We start from the raw sequence: 14,339 nt of genomic DNA, 5'->3' as shown, positions 1-14,339 counted from the left end.
GAAATGTAATCATTTTCAATCATTTTCACTTAAGGTGATGTAACAAGGCCTACATATATTGTCCCTGACTCCCTGACAAATATACTGAATATATAGATAAAATGAATTTACTCTAGAAGTCATAGAAGCTGTTTATTATGATCCAGCTGTGTGCATCCAAGTGTCATACTACATAAGAACGACAAGGACCAAGGAGCTCTCCAATCCTCAGGGATAAAGTGGATCAGGGTTATTTTTTTTATGTTGATCAAATAGTACAAACCCCAAAAAAGGCATAAGGCATCTTGTATTCATGCCACAAATCTCTGAGCAGTTCCTATCAAAGGTATACATACAGTACTACACATGGGAATTGGTAAACTACATTCTAATTAATTCTAAGTGATATTTTATTCACAATATATTGATTGATTTAAGGAATAGAAGAAAGGAAATGAGGCCTGTGAGGGGTTATATTGTTATCGTCTTCAATAAGTTGTTCCTATTTATGATAGACTATGAATTCTGTTATCTGTTCTCCATTTGAGCTCTTCTGTGTATCTGTGTATTATCTGGTTACAATCTGTCTCTCTTGGGTTTCATGTTGACAGGCTGTTTGACAAGCAGTTGGAGAGAAACCTGGAGCAGTATCAAGCAGTGCAGCACATTGTAGCTGGCTCATCCAAACCTGCTCCTTACCTGGTGTTTGGTCCTCCTGGAACAGGTACAGACAGTACCAGCATCCTCTGTCTTTTCAAAGTTGTTAACAAAAATGTATTGCTCTTGATTTCATGGTGGTTCTTTGTCTGTTCAGGCAAAACTGTGACTCTGGTTGAGGCCATCAAACAGATAGAGAAGACGCAGGCCTCCTGCAACATCCTGGCCTGTGCTCCCTCCAACAACGCTGCTGATCTGCTCTGCAAGAAGATCCGGGAACACGTGGATCACCGTAAAGTGTACCGCATGTACGCCAAATCCATGGACCCAAAGAGTGTTCCTGAAGAGCTAAAGGTGTGCTGTTTACTCCACGTCACTGTGATTGATTAATGCTTTATTCATGCTTTTTTCGAATGTTTCAGAAGAAACGCTTTTATTCTCACACACTCATTCACTTGGTCACAGTTTGCTGTTAGACAGAAGTCACATATAATTAGAACCACTCACTCACTTTCCTGCTGCTTCACTTTCAGGTGTGTGGTGGCAAAAATGTTACTTCCTGTTACTTTCTTGAGCTTTAATAAACATTCATGAATGGAGTCACACAAACACAACTGAACAGTAGCACAGTCAGTGAGTGAGTGGCCTGAAGATGTTTCTCAGGGCTGCGCTCTTATAGTTCCAAAACACATGCCAAATAAACTAAATGCGATACTCTCTCATGGGATTGTCTCCAGCCCGAGTCTTCACCTGCTTAACCCTCACCCCATGTCACTGTAGCTCACAGCTCTGTCTCCACAGGGGTCAAATGAGCAGCACATATCATTAGAAGAAACGAAAAGCATCCACATATGTTGTCTACATATGTTCCCTCAGTTCACACAGAGGTTTCTTACACAACCTTAAAGGGTGTACATCAGAAATAGTCATACAGTCTTTGGTTACACAGTCTCGCATAGGCACACATGAGTTATATCAAAATTTCCCATTACAGGTGGTTTACATGTTTTATACTGAGGTTGTGACATTGTGTGACTTTCACAGGAATGCTCCAACCTGGAAGGAGAGTGTTATCTTTTCCCTGCAAAAGAGGAGCTGATGAAATATAAGGTCATGGTCACCACCCTGTTAACAGCTGGAAGGTAGAGATTGACTTAGATTGCAGTTCACTCATTAACACTTAAGAAGTAGCACATCATTGTTGCACATTCAAGTAATTACATCACATTTTTATTAATCTCTAATCAAAATACTAACAGTCACCCCCCATACATGAAGTAAGTTTGTTACCATGCTCTACGTGTCTGATCTCTGCAGGCTGGTCACAGGAGGCATTCCTGCAGGACATTACACTCACATATTTGTGGACGAGGCGGGACACGCTGTGGAGACTGAATGTATAATCCCACTGGCAGGTAAAGAGAACAATGAGCACTGTGTCGTTCTGCCACCATGCTGGTGAGAGCTCTGGCAGGAGAATTTCAATTCATCTGGCACAAATATCCACATGGACTCAGTGATGGAATGATTACAATCTGGTGGCCGGAGATCAAAGAAGTACATTGTCCCTTCACAAAACATGCTTATTGATTGTGCTGAGAGCTCAGCGTGCTGCACCATATCAAAAAGACAGCAAATATATGACAACACTTCTGCTGCAAACACTCCCAACACAACCAAATACAAATTCGGGCGGTAGAGTGGGTTGCCCACTAACCAGAATATTGTCCGTTCGATTCCTGGCTCTTCCTGTCTGCATGTTGAAGTGTTCTTGACTTGGGCAATGAATGTTTGTGCGAATGGATGAATGTGACCAACGGTGTAAAGCGCTTAATGTGGTTCTACAGACTCGAAAAGTGCTATGTAAGTGCAAATACTCACAACACAATGGAAGTGTCCAGGGGCCACAAAACAGTAAAGATGATGATGATGGACACACTTGTTGCTCAGTGCTGTGTGACTGATGTTGTGAGCATTAAACACAAAGTTACATGGATGTATTATAATACAAAAATTATACACATCCATGCAAGTGCATCAGCCAGTTTCATCACTTTTTTGACTCCACTGGTGACACTTCATTTATATTGATTTTTTTTTATATACATATGTAACCAAATTGCATTTTAATTGTAAAACTGAATTAATTTAACTCAATTTAGAGAAAGGTATTTGTCCGTTAGGCTGTCATTTTAGTCTGTAGTTGCACTGCTCTTGTTTTATTGTTTGTTTTTGTTCTCTGCTACAAAGGGCTCCTCCACCCAGAGACTGGTCAGGTCGTTTTAGCTGGAGACCCCAAGCAGCTTGGACCCATTCTCAGATCCCCTTTTGCTCTGAAGAACGGCTTGGGTAAGTACAGAGACACTCAGACAGGTTATTTAATTTGGATAAAAGAGGATTTGTTATAGTTCCTTTTAACACCTGTTCAATATGTTTTCTTAAACTGCTCTGCTTTCTGCAGGAGTCTCCCTCCTGGAGCGTTTGATGAATAATTGCTCTCTGTATGAGAAAGACGAAGGCGTGTTCAACAATCGCTTTGTCACCAAACTTCTGCGCAACTACAGGTCTGCTTGACAGAAAATGTGCATTTGATTTTCCAGAATACCTCCTCTAATCTATTTTCATGTCTGCTGCTCATTTTCAGGTCCCATCCTGCCATTCTGAAGATTCCCAACGAGCTCTTCTATGATGGAGAACTGCAGTGTTATGCAAATGAAATGTTGCGCAACTCCTACTGCAGATGGGAACATCTCAAACGGAAGGTAATGATTGACAACAAACTGCACAGTGCATGTTTTTAACAGAAACTGATATATTTTTTTTTATATCATTGTAAACGGAATATCTGAGTTTTCAGCTATTAGTTGGACATAAACTTGAATTAATTTGAGGATGATACATTAAGTTCTGAGAAACTGGAAGGCATTTTATCCCTTTTTACATGTAAGAAAATAAGACTCAATTGTTCGTAGGAATCCTAACTTATTCATACTTGTACCTTTCTAAGATTCAGTCAAAATTTGATTGACCTTCTTCAAAGGATAATACATTTAACATCTTGAGTCATTTAACGATTTTATCTGGTGACTCTTATCTGGTAACATGGGAATACAAAATTTACGTTTTTAAGACTGTGAATGTGTTCACTATTAATTAAACTGATAAGTCTATCTTAATTGCATTTGCTCACTGAGGATGCCAAGAGAGAAAGAAGAAAATTGTTTTGTTAGAATAGTCAAGTCTTCACCACCTTCATTTAGTTTAGTTTTAGTTTTTTAATTGGGACAAAGCATATTAATAAACATTTATACTTTATGTAAATATATCAGATTCTAGCCATAAGCTAATTTCCATCCATAGTCCCTCGGCAGGTTGATGTCTAACATAAAATACACAGATTACAAAATCACAAGAAGAAAAGGAAACAGATTATAAAGTCACAGGAAGTCACAGGAGCAGACAGATCAGTGTACACAGTTCAATTACACCACACCACATTCCAGGAAGTCACAGGGACAGACAGATGTGCATACATCAATCAATAACCATAATATTCATGCCACCAAAGGACCTGAGCCATACCTTTAAATGGCCCTTGAAGGCTGCAAAGCTTGAGCATTCCCTTATAGCTGTTTAATTCTTTATTTAGGATCCCCATTAGCCGACGCACAAACGACAGGCTAGTCTTTCTGGGGTCATCTTCAAAAAGTTCAAGTTATAAATTATAACAATACACAGATCCAGTTACAATACATACATAGATTCAGTTACAATAGAAAGCTGTTCCATATCGTGCTTCCCTTGAATGATGAATGATGAAACATTTTGACTTAAAGAGATTTCATACTTACCCCGCCTTAAAACAGCACAGAATTCAAAATAGTCAAAATACAACAAAAGAATGCAAAAACATTTCTCTAAAAATATTTCTCATGTATCATTTAGGACTTCCCATTGATCTTCCATGGAGTCACTGGCATTGATGAGCGTGAAGCCAACAGTCCTTCATTCTTCAACATAGCAGAGGTGGAGGTGCTGATGGACTATGTGAGGAAACTGCTGCAAGGACAGGGCAAGAAGGGCCACGGTACAATCTCACCCAGAGACATAGGCATCATCGCCCCCTACAGGAAGCAGGTGTGAATGAATTCATATTAATACGTTGCAGTCTGACTTCAATCACACTTAAGTGGAAATGGAAATTATATGTAGATTAAAAACTTGAAATCTTGTTTCTGGGTGTCCCACAGGTGCTGAAAATCAAAAAAGCCCTGGAAAAGATCGGGAAAGAGAACGACTTCAAATTCATGGACATGAAGGAACTTAAGGTAACAAAGTATTTCATGCTAAAACATCTAAAACACACAGTGGGAGCTGTGTCCTAACGTTACGTACATGTCTGTGGCAGGTTGGTTCGGTGGAGGAGTTCCAAGGTCAGGAGAGATTAGTCATCCTGGTATCTACGGTTCGCAGCGACCCCAAACACGCAGAGATAGACAGAAAGTTCACTCTGGGCTTTGTCAAGAATGAGAAGGTATCTGCTGCAAAAACATGCACACTGTGTGTGGGTACATGCCAGACATTATCCTGATCCACTCTTTGCTTCTCCAGAGATTCAATGTGGCTGTGACTCGAGCCAAAGCCCTGCTGATTGTTGTAGGAAACCCCAGAGTGCTGAAGACAGATGATACCTGGAAGCAGTATGTGTCGCAATGTCACTTCTTCTGTCTCCTGTCCCACCATACATAATGTTAAAATGTTGTCTGGTAAATGCCTGGTCACTGTCATGGTTCCCTCCTCTGCAGCTTCATCAATTACTGCAGTGATGAAGGAGGCTACACTGGATTTGTTCGTGCAGAGGAAGATGAAGACGTGGTGCAGAGACTCTCTGCTCTCTACATTGAGATTAAGGCTCAAGGTGACACACATATCTTTATTTTCATAAATATCCCCAAGAGGAACATTTTGATTGATGTTAAAATTGTCCATCTTTCTCTCTGACTCCTCTCATTAGTGGAGACTGCTGAGAGCATGGTTCAGCAGATCACGGACCCTGAGTGGAGGAGCGACCTGTGAACAAAAGGAGAGCCCAAACTCCCAAACCTACAAAAGTCAAAACATTTCTACATTGCATTCAAGCACAATTCTCCAGGAAGGCCTCAGTTTCACATTTTGACATAGAGGGGACCTGCCCTAGTCATTCAGTATATCTTAAAATCAGGGCTCGTATTCACAAAGCATCCTCGGCTAAAAGTAGCTCCTAACTTGCTGATTGCTCATCAGAGAGGCTTCATCAGTTCATGACTTGCATGAACTGATGAAGCCTCTTGGATGAGAGGTGAAACGTCTTCCTAGACAAATAACCAAGTCCAGTTGCATTCGATTTCAATTTTCTTGAGATAACTATGACCTGGACAAATGAGAATATTCACAGGCTTAACTCAGTCAAAAGGGAATAATTATCATCTTCCATGTTAACATTTCATCTCTCATATTACAAGTTATACTTTTCAGCTTTTAATGTTTACTGTAGAAACTTGAGCAGGGACCATGAAGTACAGGGAGGTGATGGATGTTTAGAGCAGTATGTCTCTGACTACTTCAGAGGGCTGCACTAGCACCACTTTCCCTTGAAAAAGCTGCATCAAGCTGCTATTACCAAAAAAGGATTATCTATCTGTCTCAGGTTTGTTATTTAATTGGTAGTAAAGTAGACATTTCTCAATCACTGCTCTTTTATAGTTATGTAGTTTTACAATGATTTGTCGATTCACTGAAACAGCTGCAGAAAAGGGTCAGTCCACATACAGTGCATTCCAGCTCCTTTGATGTTTTCACATATTGCATATATAAATGATAAAATGAAAAAAAAAGATAAAATCATTAATCTCCTCTCAATACCCAATAATGACAACATGAAAACTGATTGTTGTTGTTGTTTTGTTGCGAAAAAATTAAATATCACATTGACATAAGTATTCACAACTTTTACTATGATACAGGTGATTCTTGTTTCTCTAGATCATCTTTAATATGTTTCTACATATTGCAATGTTTTTACTATGGACGGTGAGATATGAAATAAATATGTATTTTGAACCACAATAACAAGTGCAGCCTTTTTATTAATTTTGAATATCCTAAGGCATCATGGGGGCTAGGAATAAGGTGGATAGATCAGAGGGTCGGACTGAGTGGCAAAACAAACCTCCCTCAACGTGCTGGCGGATAGCGGTGGACTCATAAACTGGATAAAATATCTTATATCAAAACAAATTGATGTCAAAAGGAATCAACAACCAGCTCCCCAAAACCGTCTGCTCCACGGACACCGACAGTCCTGTAACACCGTGGTACCTGCAGAGTGACAGACAGGCTTAGGCTACTCTTACTGTGCAGAGGGACGAGATTACAGCTGTTTCTGTCGAGCTGCGCTTTTATTCTGAAAACTCTGACCAGTCAAACTGTAGGATGTGTTAGAGGACTAATTTATCTGTCTATACATCATAACTATGACACCTGAAACTGTAAACAAAACACAGCTGATCGATCGAAAATAAATTACCGCTCCAGTGAATTTACTTTCCGTCAAGTGAGACGTATCGTCAAGGTTTTTAGCAGCTCAATCAATCAATCAATCAATCAATTTGTTTATTTCGGGCATGTCAATTAAAATCATCATCATCACACTTCATCTTAGTTCAAATAATACAATACACATGGCCGAAAGGGAAAGCGGGAGAAGCAAAAGCTTATCTAGTCCCGCCCCCATTAGGCTACCCACAGAATAAAATCTTTTCATAATCAGGTCATATCATAATCTTTTTCTTGTGTTTTTTGCTTTTTTACATTTTGATATAACATTCTTTCCTATGACATTTGACATAACATGTTACAGCAGAATCAGCTCTGTTAAGTCATGCATGCTTTACATGCTGGCAAAGCTAGACATGTCTGACTTGTATGGGCTCGGAGAAAATCACTTTGTTACTGCGTCGTTTTTAAACTTTGGCGGCTCTGCCACTCGTCTTCTTGCCACTGGACGTTCCACAGCGACTTCCGAGTACCGTGACGTCATGTGCATACCCTAGGACAATTACAGCACCAATAGACCAATTCACAATACACACTAACTGATATTGTCTCCTCAGAGGTTCAATGTGGCAGTGACCCGAGCCCAAGCTCTACTGATCGTGGTGGGAGACCCGAGGGCCCTGAAAACTGACCATATCTGGAACAAGTAAGGCTATAAATGCTTATCAGTCTAACAGTCTTTCAGTTGAGATGAATGTGTTGTACAAATTCAAAGTTAACTCCCAACACTGACCTCTTCTTTTTTTTTATTTTTAGGTTTATTTATTACTGCTTCAAAAATGGCGCTTATTGTGGCATTACAGTCTCTGAGGAGGAGAACATTTCACTGGTCACTAGACACTCAAAGCGCTTCAGGTAATAAGCACAGTCACAAACACACAGCACACTGGTCACTGCATGTGGTTGCTCTTGGCTGGAAAGTGCCTTGTAGACTGAAGGGTATTTTCTCTTTCTTCCTCTTCCATACTACGCTCTACAGGGAAAAGTGACAGTAGCTGCAGAAGTCTACAGACCAGTTCTCTGATCATGAGCCATAATAAACCAGTAAAAAAATAAATCTGGATGACAAACTGATCACTAAGTGTGCATATGACTCATCAATTGTAGCCTGAACACCACAATTTATGAATAAAATGATAGAGAGTCACCAGGACCATTATTGAATTATTTGTATTGATTCATCTTATTAAACGCATACTAGAAGCCAAGACTGCTTATTGGATCCCCAGTCTCTGCTTAAGAAGAGAGATAGGATGTTATGGCTATTTACAATACTGCCATACAGTAGTGATCACATCTATCAATGAGTGAGACTTGATGATTATTGTTGTATCAACACCATGAGCAGAATGTTGAGACTGAGGTCCTGTACATGGAGACTTGGTGTTGTCCTGTATTCACAGGATCATTCTCCCTGTGTTGGTGTAGTGTTGATAAAAAAAAAAAAAAAAATTACAATTACAAAAATTAGTCTAAAGCACTTCTGCAGTTAAGTTTAGTTGAATTTTACTTGGCTTATTAAAATAAAAGCTTGAATGTGTAGCCTTAGTCAAGTCAAGTCTATTTTATAGAGTACCAATTCACAACAAAGTTATCTCAAGGTAGCCTACTTTATAAAAACAAAAGGTGTAGATCTCACAACAGTAAAGGTGGGAAAAACAGTGGAGGTGTAAAAGATGATAAAGATCAAAATGGCTAAATGCTATGGCTGAGTGCCTGACTGAGATAAGAGCTTTGACATGGTCTCAATTTGCGAGAGGAGCAGCCAGGTTTCAAGGGAGTTTCTTCCTCTTTGTTTGAATTTTGAGTAAAGAATAATTTTCCATGGAAGCTGTGGTATATACGTGTTTGCCTGCATACATATATCATGCCAGTAGGTGGCAGTGTCACTCCATGTAACTCATGCATTCTGAATATACGCAGTTGTTCTCCTGACTCCGTGAAGGAAACACCGTTCCCCTGAAGTAGCTTGCCTGCTAGCCTTCTTTCATTCTTACAACACAACATATTGGCGACGAGGATGGCTCTGCTTGGGATATTGCCACCTCCGGCATTTTTACAAAGCCCAGGTGAGCCTACGGTGCCTTTCGAAGCATGGATTCGCATGTTTGATAACTACGTGCTAGCTCTGGCCGACAAGGTGGAGGATAAGAGGAAGCGTGTTTTGCTAATACACACGGTCGGCGCGGAGGCTCAGCGGATCTTCTACACGCTGCCAGGGATTGGTGATTCCTACGACGATGCACTAAAGGCTTTAAAGACATTTTTTGTACCCAAATTGAATGTCGTCGCGGAGAGGAATAAGTTTCGCCAGAGAGCGCAACGAGCTGGTGAGTCCACAGCTCAGTACGGAGCGGCCCTGCGGGAGCTAATTGTTACATGTGAGTTTGGAACATTATCTGAGGACATGATAAGGGACCAAATTGTGGAGAAAACGTCCAATGCTCGGATCAGAGAGCGCTTGCTGCTTGAGGATAAACTTACACTTGACAAGACTTTGACAATTGCTGCTCAGATTGAAAATGCAGTTGCTGAAGCTAAAACAATAGCTTCGTCAAGAGGAGCAGCTGAGGCTGTTGTCGGCATGGTTCGTGGGACTACTTTTCGTGGCGGGAAGCAAAAGCAGCAAAAACCCTTCAACTTCCCCAGACCAACCCCAAAGACTGCTGGCTTGAACGGCTCAACAGCTGCTGGTAAGACATGCTTCAGATGTGGCTCTTCAACACACGTTGCAAATTACCCCAAGTGCCCAGCCAAATCAGTCACATGCAGACATTGTAATAAGCCTGGACATTTTGCCAAAGTGTGCAGGAGCAGGACTGCTTCAAGCAATGTGGGAGAAGTTTCCAGTGATTCCATCACAGTGCTATTAGTTGATGAAGATGATGCAAGTACACTGAGCAGTAAATTAATGTGCAATGTCTCCATGAAAGCTTCAGGTGGCCCTACAATTACTGCAGATCTGATGGTGGATACTGGGTCTGGTGTCTCTATTCTCCCAGAGCACATGTACAAGAGTCACTTCAGCCACACCCCGCTCCTGAAGCCCAGAAAAACACTGACCACGTACACAAAGAAACCTATACCTGTGCTAGGTTGTCTGGAACTGACGGTGACATACATGACAAAATGCACGTCCCAGTACATTCATATTGTCCCGGCAGGTACGCCCATATTAGGCATGGATCTCTTCAATGCCCTGCAACTTGAGATCAGAGACGGTCATGTCACTACTAACACACCCCCTGCTGTCCCTGTACAGTACACAGCTGCTGAAACTGATGCTTCAAAGACTGGAACAGTTACTGGATTTGTTCACAAAGTCACAGTACGACCTGGAATACAGCCTGTGCAGCAAAAGTTACGTCGTCTGCCTTTTGCCATTCGTGATGCAGTGTCCCAGGAGCTGCAGAGACTAGAAAACGACGGTGTCATTGAACGCATCGACTCCTCGCCATGGGTTTCACCCATAGTAGTGGTGCACCGCAAGTCGGGTCGGCTCAGGATATGTCCAGATCTACGTGAGCCCAACAAGGCTGTGGTTGTTGACAGCCATCCACTGCCACATATCGAGGAGGTGTTTCATGAGCTACGAGGAGCACAAATATTCTCATCTATTGACCTGCAAAACGCATATCATCAAGTACCTTTGCACCCAGAGAGCCGAGACCTTACTGGTTTTATCACCCATGATGGACTTTTTAGGTTCACTAGGGTCCCCTTCGGTCTCGCATCAGCCCCGAGTGCATTCCAGAGGATGATGTCGCAGATTCTGGCAGGTTTGGATGGTGTACAGTGTTACTTAGACGATATTATTGTGTATGCTGAGACTCCTACGCTGCATGAGACACGACTCAAAGAGGTACTGCACCGACTGAACAACAGTGGACTGAAATTAAATGTGGAGAAGTGCCTGTTCAGGAAAAATGAACTTTCATTTTTGGGCCATGTTGTTTCTGCTTCAGGCATCCGTCCCAACCCAGACCTTGTTACTGCTATAACAGAGGCTCCTCCCCCTCGTGATGCCACGGCCCTACAGTCCTTCCTGGGCCTCACAGGGTGGTATTCAAAGTTCATCCCCTGCTACGCCTCTGTTGTGGAACCTCTTCGTGCTCTGCTGAGGAAAAATGCAGAATTTAAATGGACTGATGCTGCTCAGAAGGCTTTTTCTCACCTCAAAGAACTGATTGCTACAAGCCCAGCACTTACCCTGTTCGATCCTGCTCTCCCTACACTTGTCACTACAGACGCCTGTGACTACGGCATTGGTGCAGTGCTCACCCAGCTACACGGTGACACTGAAAAGACTGTTGCATTCGCATCCAGGTCCCTTACTGACTGTGAGAGAAAATACTCTATCATAGAGAAAGAGGCTCTGGCTTGTGTGTGGTCAGCTGAGCGTTGGCGCACTTACCTTTGGGGAAGACACTTCACCCTTCGTACAGACCATAGCCCACTTACTGTCCTGCTGTCCACCAAAGGCTTCGGAAGAGCAGGTATGAGGATTTCGAGATGGTCTGCTCGCCTCATGTGCTTTAACTACACTGTGGAATACAAGCCAGGCCGTGACAACGTCATAGCAGACTGTTTGTCTCGCTTGCCCCTGCCGTCTTCTGACCCACAAGAGCAGGATGAGGACATCATAGCCATGGTGTCTGTGGACCTTGCAGCTGTTACTACAGAGCAGCTACATACTGCCTACCAAGATTGCCCAGTGCTGCAGCGGGTTATGGCTTATCAAAGAAATGGTTGGCCCCGTACAGCTAAAGGCCTTGATCCTGCCTTTCTGCCCTTCTACCGTGTACAGACTGAGCTGGCTGAACTTGATGAAATTTTGGTTAGAGGTACTCACCGAGTTGTGATTCCCCAGACTCTTCAGCCGCAGCTCATACAGCTTGCCCACGACACTCACCAAGGCATGGTGAGGACAAAACAAAGACTTAGGGAGCTCTATTGGTGGCCTGGTATGGACTCTGATGTGGAAGCTGCCATTAAGTCATGCACCACCTGCTCCCAACATGACAAAACTGCCATAACCAGAGCTGCCCCACTGCAACCGGTGCCCTTTCCCAATGCAGCTTGGGAAAAACTTGCCATGGATATTGTGGGCCCATTCCACTCTGCTCCACCTGACTGCCGTTTTGCCATCACATTAGTGGACTATTATAGTAAATGGCCTGAAGTGGCGTTTACATCAGATGTTACGTCCGCTACTGTCATTGCATTCTTGTCTGCTGTTTTCAGCCGTGAAGGCAACCCCCTTGAACTTGTAACTGATAACGGCCCTTCATTTGTGTCTGCTGAGTTTGAGGCCTTCTTAGCAGCTCAGGACATTACACACTGCCGCAGCTCCATTTACTATCCGCAAAGTAATGGAGAAGTGGAGAGATGGAACAGAGTATTAAAGGACTGTCTACAAACAGCTGACATTGAAGGTCGGCCATGGAAGCCCTTTGTCACAGACTTTCTCCTCACTTATCGAGCAACTCCCCATGCACTGACTCAAGTCTCCCCTGCTGAACTTCTACATGGACGCCCATTCCGCACCAAGTTGAACATCAAAGGCATTGCTTCGCCTCGTGCATCCTTTCAGCCTGAAGCTGTGAGAGACACTGTGACTCTGAAACAAGCCAAGGTAAAGCGCTATGTGGATGAACGTCGTGGTGCACAGTCTCCAAAGTTTCAGTGCGGTTCCTATGTTCGGATCAGGAAGCCAGGAATCATAAAGAAAGGACACACCAAGTTCACACAGCCCCTCTGTGTTGTTGCTCAGAAAGGTCCGGCAACCTACAAACTTTCTGATGGTAAAGTATGGAACGCCATACACCTGTCCCCTGCAAGTTCCCCCTCCCCTGAGGTGCACACAACCAGTACCTGTGTACAGCCTGAGGATGTTTATGTGCCTCCTCGGACGCCCCCGCCTGCTCAACCACCTCCTAGGCTCCAGCGGAGTCGCAGGCAGATTCAGCCGCCTGCTTGGCTGGAAGGTTTTGCTACCTGACCTCTATCTTTTTAAAAGGGGGCAGAATGTGATGTTAAGTATGGACTGTTACCTGTGTCCAATTTGAAGTATGGACTGTTACATGTTCACAATTTATGATGTTATGGACAATTCTAATTAACATATTTTTCCACGTGAAGCTCTTTACAATCAGCACAAGATTACAGAGAATTCAAAAATGTACTAAAGTACAAATGTGTCACTGTTGGTGATGTATAAGTGTTGCGCTGAAAAGTAGTTAACAGAGTTTAAGGAATACTGAGATCTTCAGAAGCTAATTCCGGTTTGTTTCTTTTATTTCATAATTACGTACTATGCAGGATTGGTTACTATTGAAGTATTGACGCAGCTAAACGTTCACTATCTGTTGTAATTTCATGGGAGGAATTATTCGTAAAAAAGAGGGATATGTGGTATATACGTGTTTGCCTGCATACATATATCATGCCAGTAGGTGGCAGTGTCACTCCATGTAACTCATGCATTCTGAATATACGCAGTTGTTCTCCTGACTCCGTGAAGGAAACACCGTTCCCCTGAAGTAGCTTGCCTGCTAGCCTTCTTTCATTCTTACAACACAACAGAAGCGTTAGGGTTTTGTGTAGTTTCTTCTAATTTTACCTTTAAAACTATGTTTTTCTATAGCTAACAGTCACTAAACGTGGAATACACCTCCATCAGTTCCTTGAATATAATTATGTGAATAATGCTGACACTGTGGCCACGTGAGACATGTGGTCTTGAATTCTGTAGGTAGGCTATATTTCTACTAGGATATAGGTCTGGGAATTGTATTATCAAAAAATGTTATTTGTGTCTGAAGAGTGCTCTGTTGGTTATGATGAGTATAGGATACACTCGGAGAGCTTTTTCACAGTATTTAGAAGTGCTGTGCTCCTTGATTCTTAAAAGTGCTGATCTCTGATTATTTAGATGTGCCTGAATAAAGTCAAAGTGTAATCCGTTTCAACATGTAAGTTCTGATATTGCTACAGACCTGGAAAAGGGGAACTGCTTACTGCTGATAAGAACACACACAGCCGCTCAACACACAAGTATTGATACATAGAAATAAAAGGAAATTAATGTAACTAATACAACTAATAAA

At 42.3% G+C, this 14,339-nt stretch overlaps 1 protein-coding gene and 1 long non-coding RNA gene across 3 annotated transcripts in view; both read left to right on the top strand.

The window, feature by feature from the left end:
- The window catches only part of LOC310988960 (putative helicase mov-10-B.2), a 43,818-nt gene that overhangs the window by 12,294 nt on the left and 17,185 nt on the right, over window positions 1–14,339 (top strand). Inside the window, exons 11-23 of one of the 2 annotated variants that reach the window (XR_014595512.1) lie at window positions 591–703; window positions 794–990; window positions 1,681–1,778; window positions 1,954–2,051; window positions 2,887–2,985; window positions 3,098–3,200; window positions 3,281–3,398; window positions 4,582–4,773; window positions 4,887–4,964; window positions 5,045–5,170; window positions 5,248–5,336; window positions 5,442–5,554; window positions 5,651–6,322. Coding sequence is in view for 1 of the 2 variants with exons in the window: in XM_083975782.1 (XP_083831908.1) it covers window positions 591–703; window positions 794–990; window positions 1,681–1,778; window positions 1,954–2,051; window positions 2,887–2,985; window positions 3,098–3,200; window positions 3,281–3,398; window positions 4,582–4,773; window positions 4,887–4,964; window positions 5,045–5,170; window positions 5,248–5,336; window positions 5,442–5,554; window positions 5,651–5,712 (1,486 nt within the window). In the remaining variant the exon portion in view is untranslated. Of the gene's footprint in view, window positions 1–590; window positions 704–793; window positions 991–1,680; window positions 1,779–1,953; window positions 2,052–2,886; window positions 2,986–3,097; window positions 3,201–3,280; window positions 3,399–4,581; window positions 4,774–4,886; window positions 4,965–5,044; window positions 5,171–5,247; window positions 5,337–5,441; window positions 5,555–5,650; window positions 6,519–14,339 lie in introns of those variants that run through there. The other variant, XM_083975782.1, reaches the window with a different exon arrangement.
- LOC310988445 lies at window positions 9,417–12,277 on the top strand. The gene is made up of 3 exons (XR_014595485.1): window positions 9,417–10,660; window positions 11,116–11,619; window positions 12,075–12,277. It is a non-coding gene; the product is annotated as an uncharacterized lncRNA (long non-coding RNA).

This window comes from Trachurus trachurus, assembly GCF_905171665.1.
Source record: "Trachurus trachurus genome assembly, chromosome: 7".
Classification (NCBI taxonomy): Eukaryota; Metazoa; Chordata; class Actinopteri; order Carangiformes; family Carangidae; genus Trachurus; species Trachurus trachurus.
This window is presented reverse-complemented; position numbering and strand designations above follow the sequence as displayed.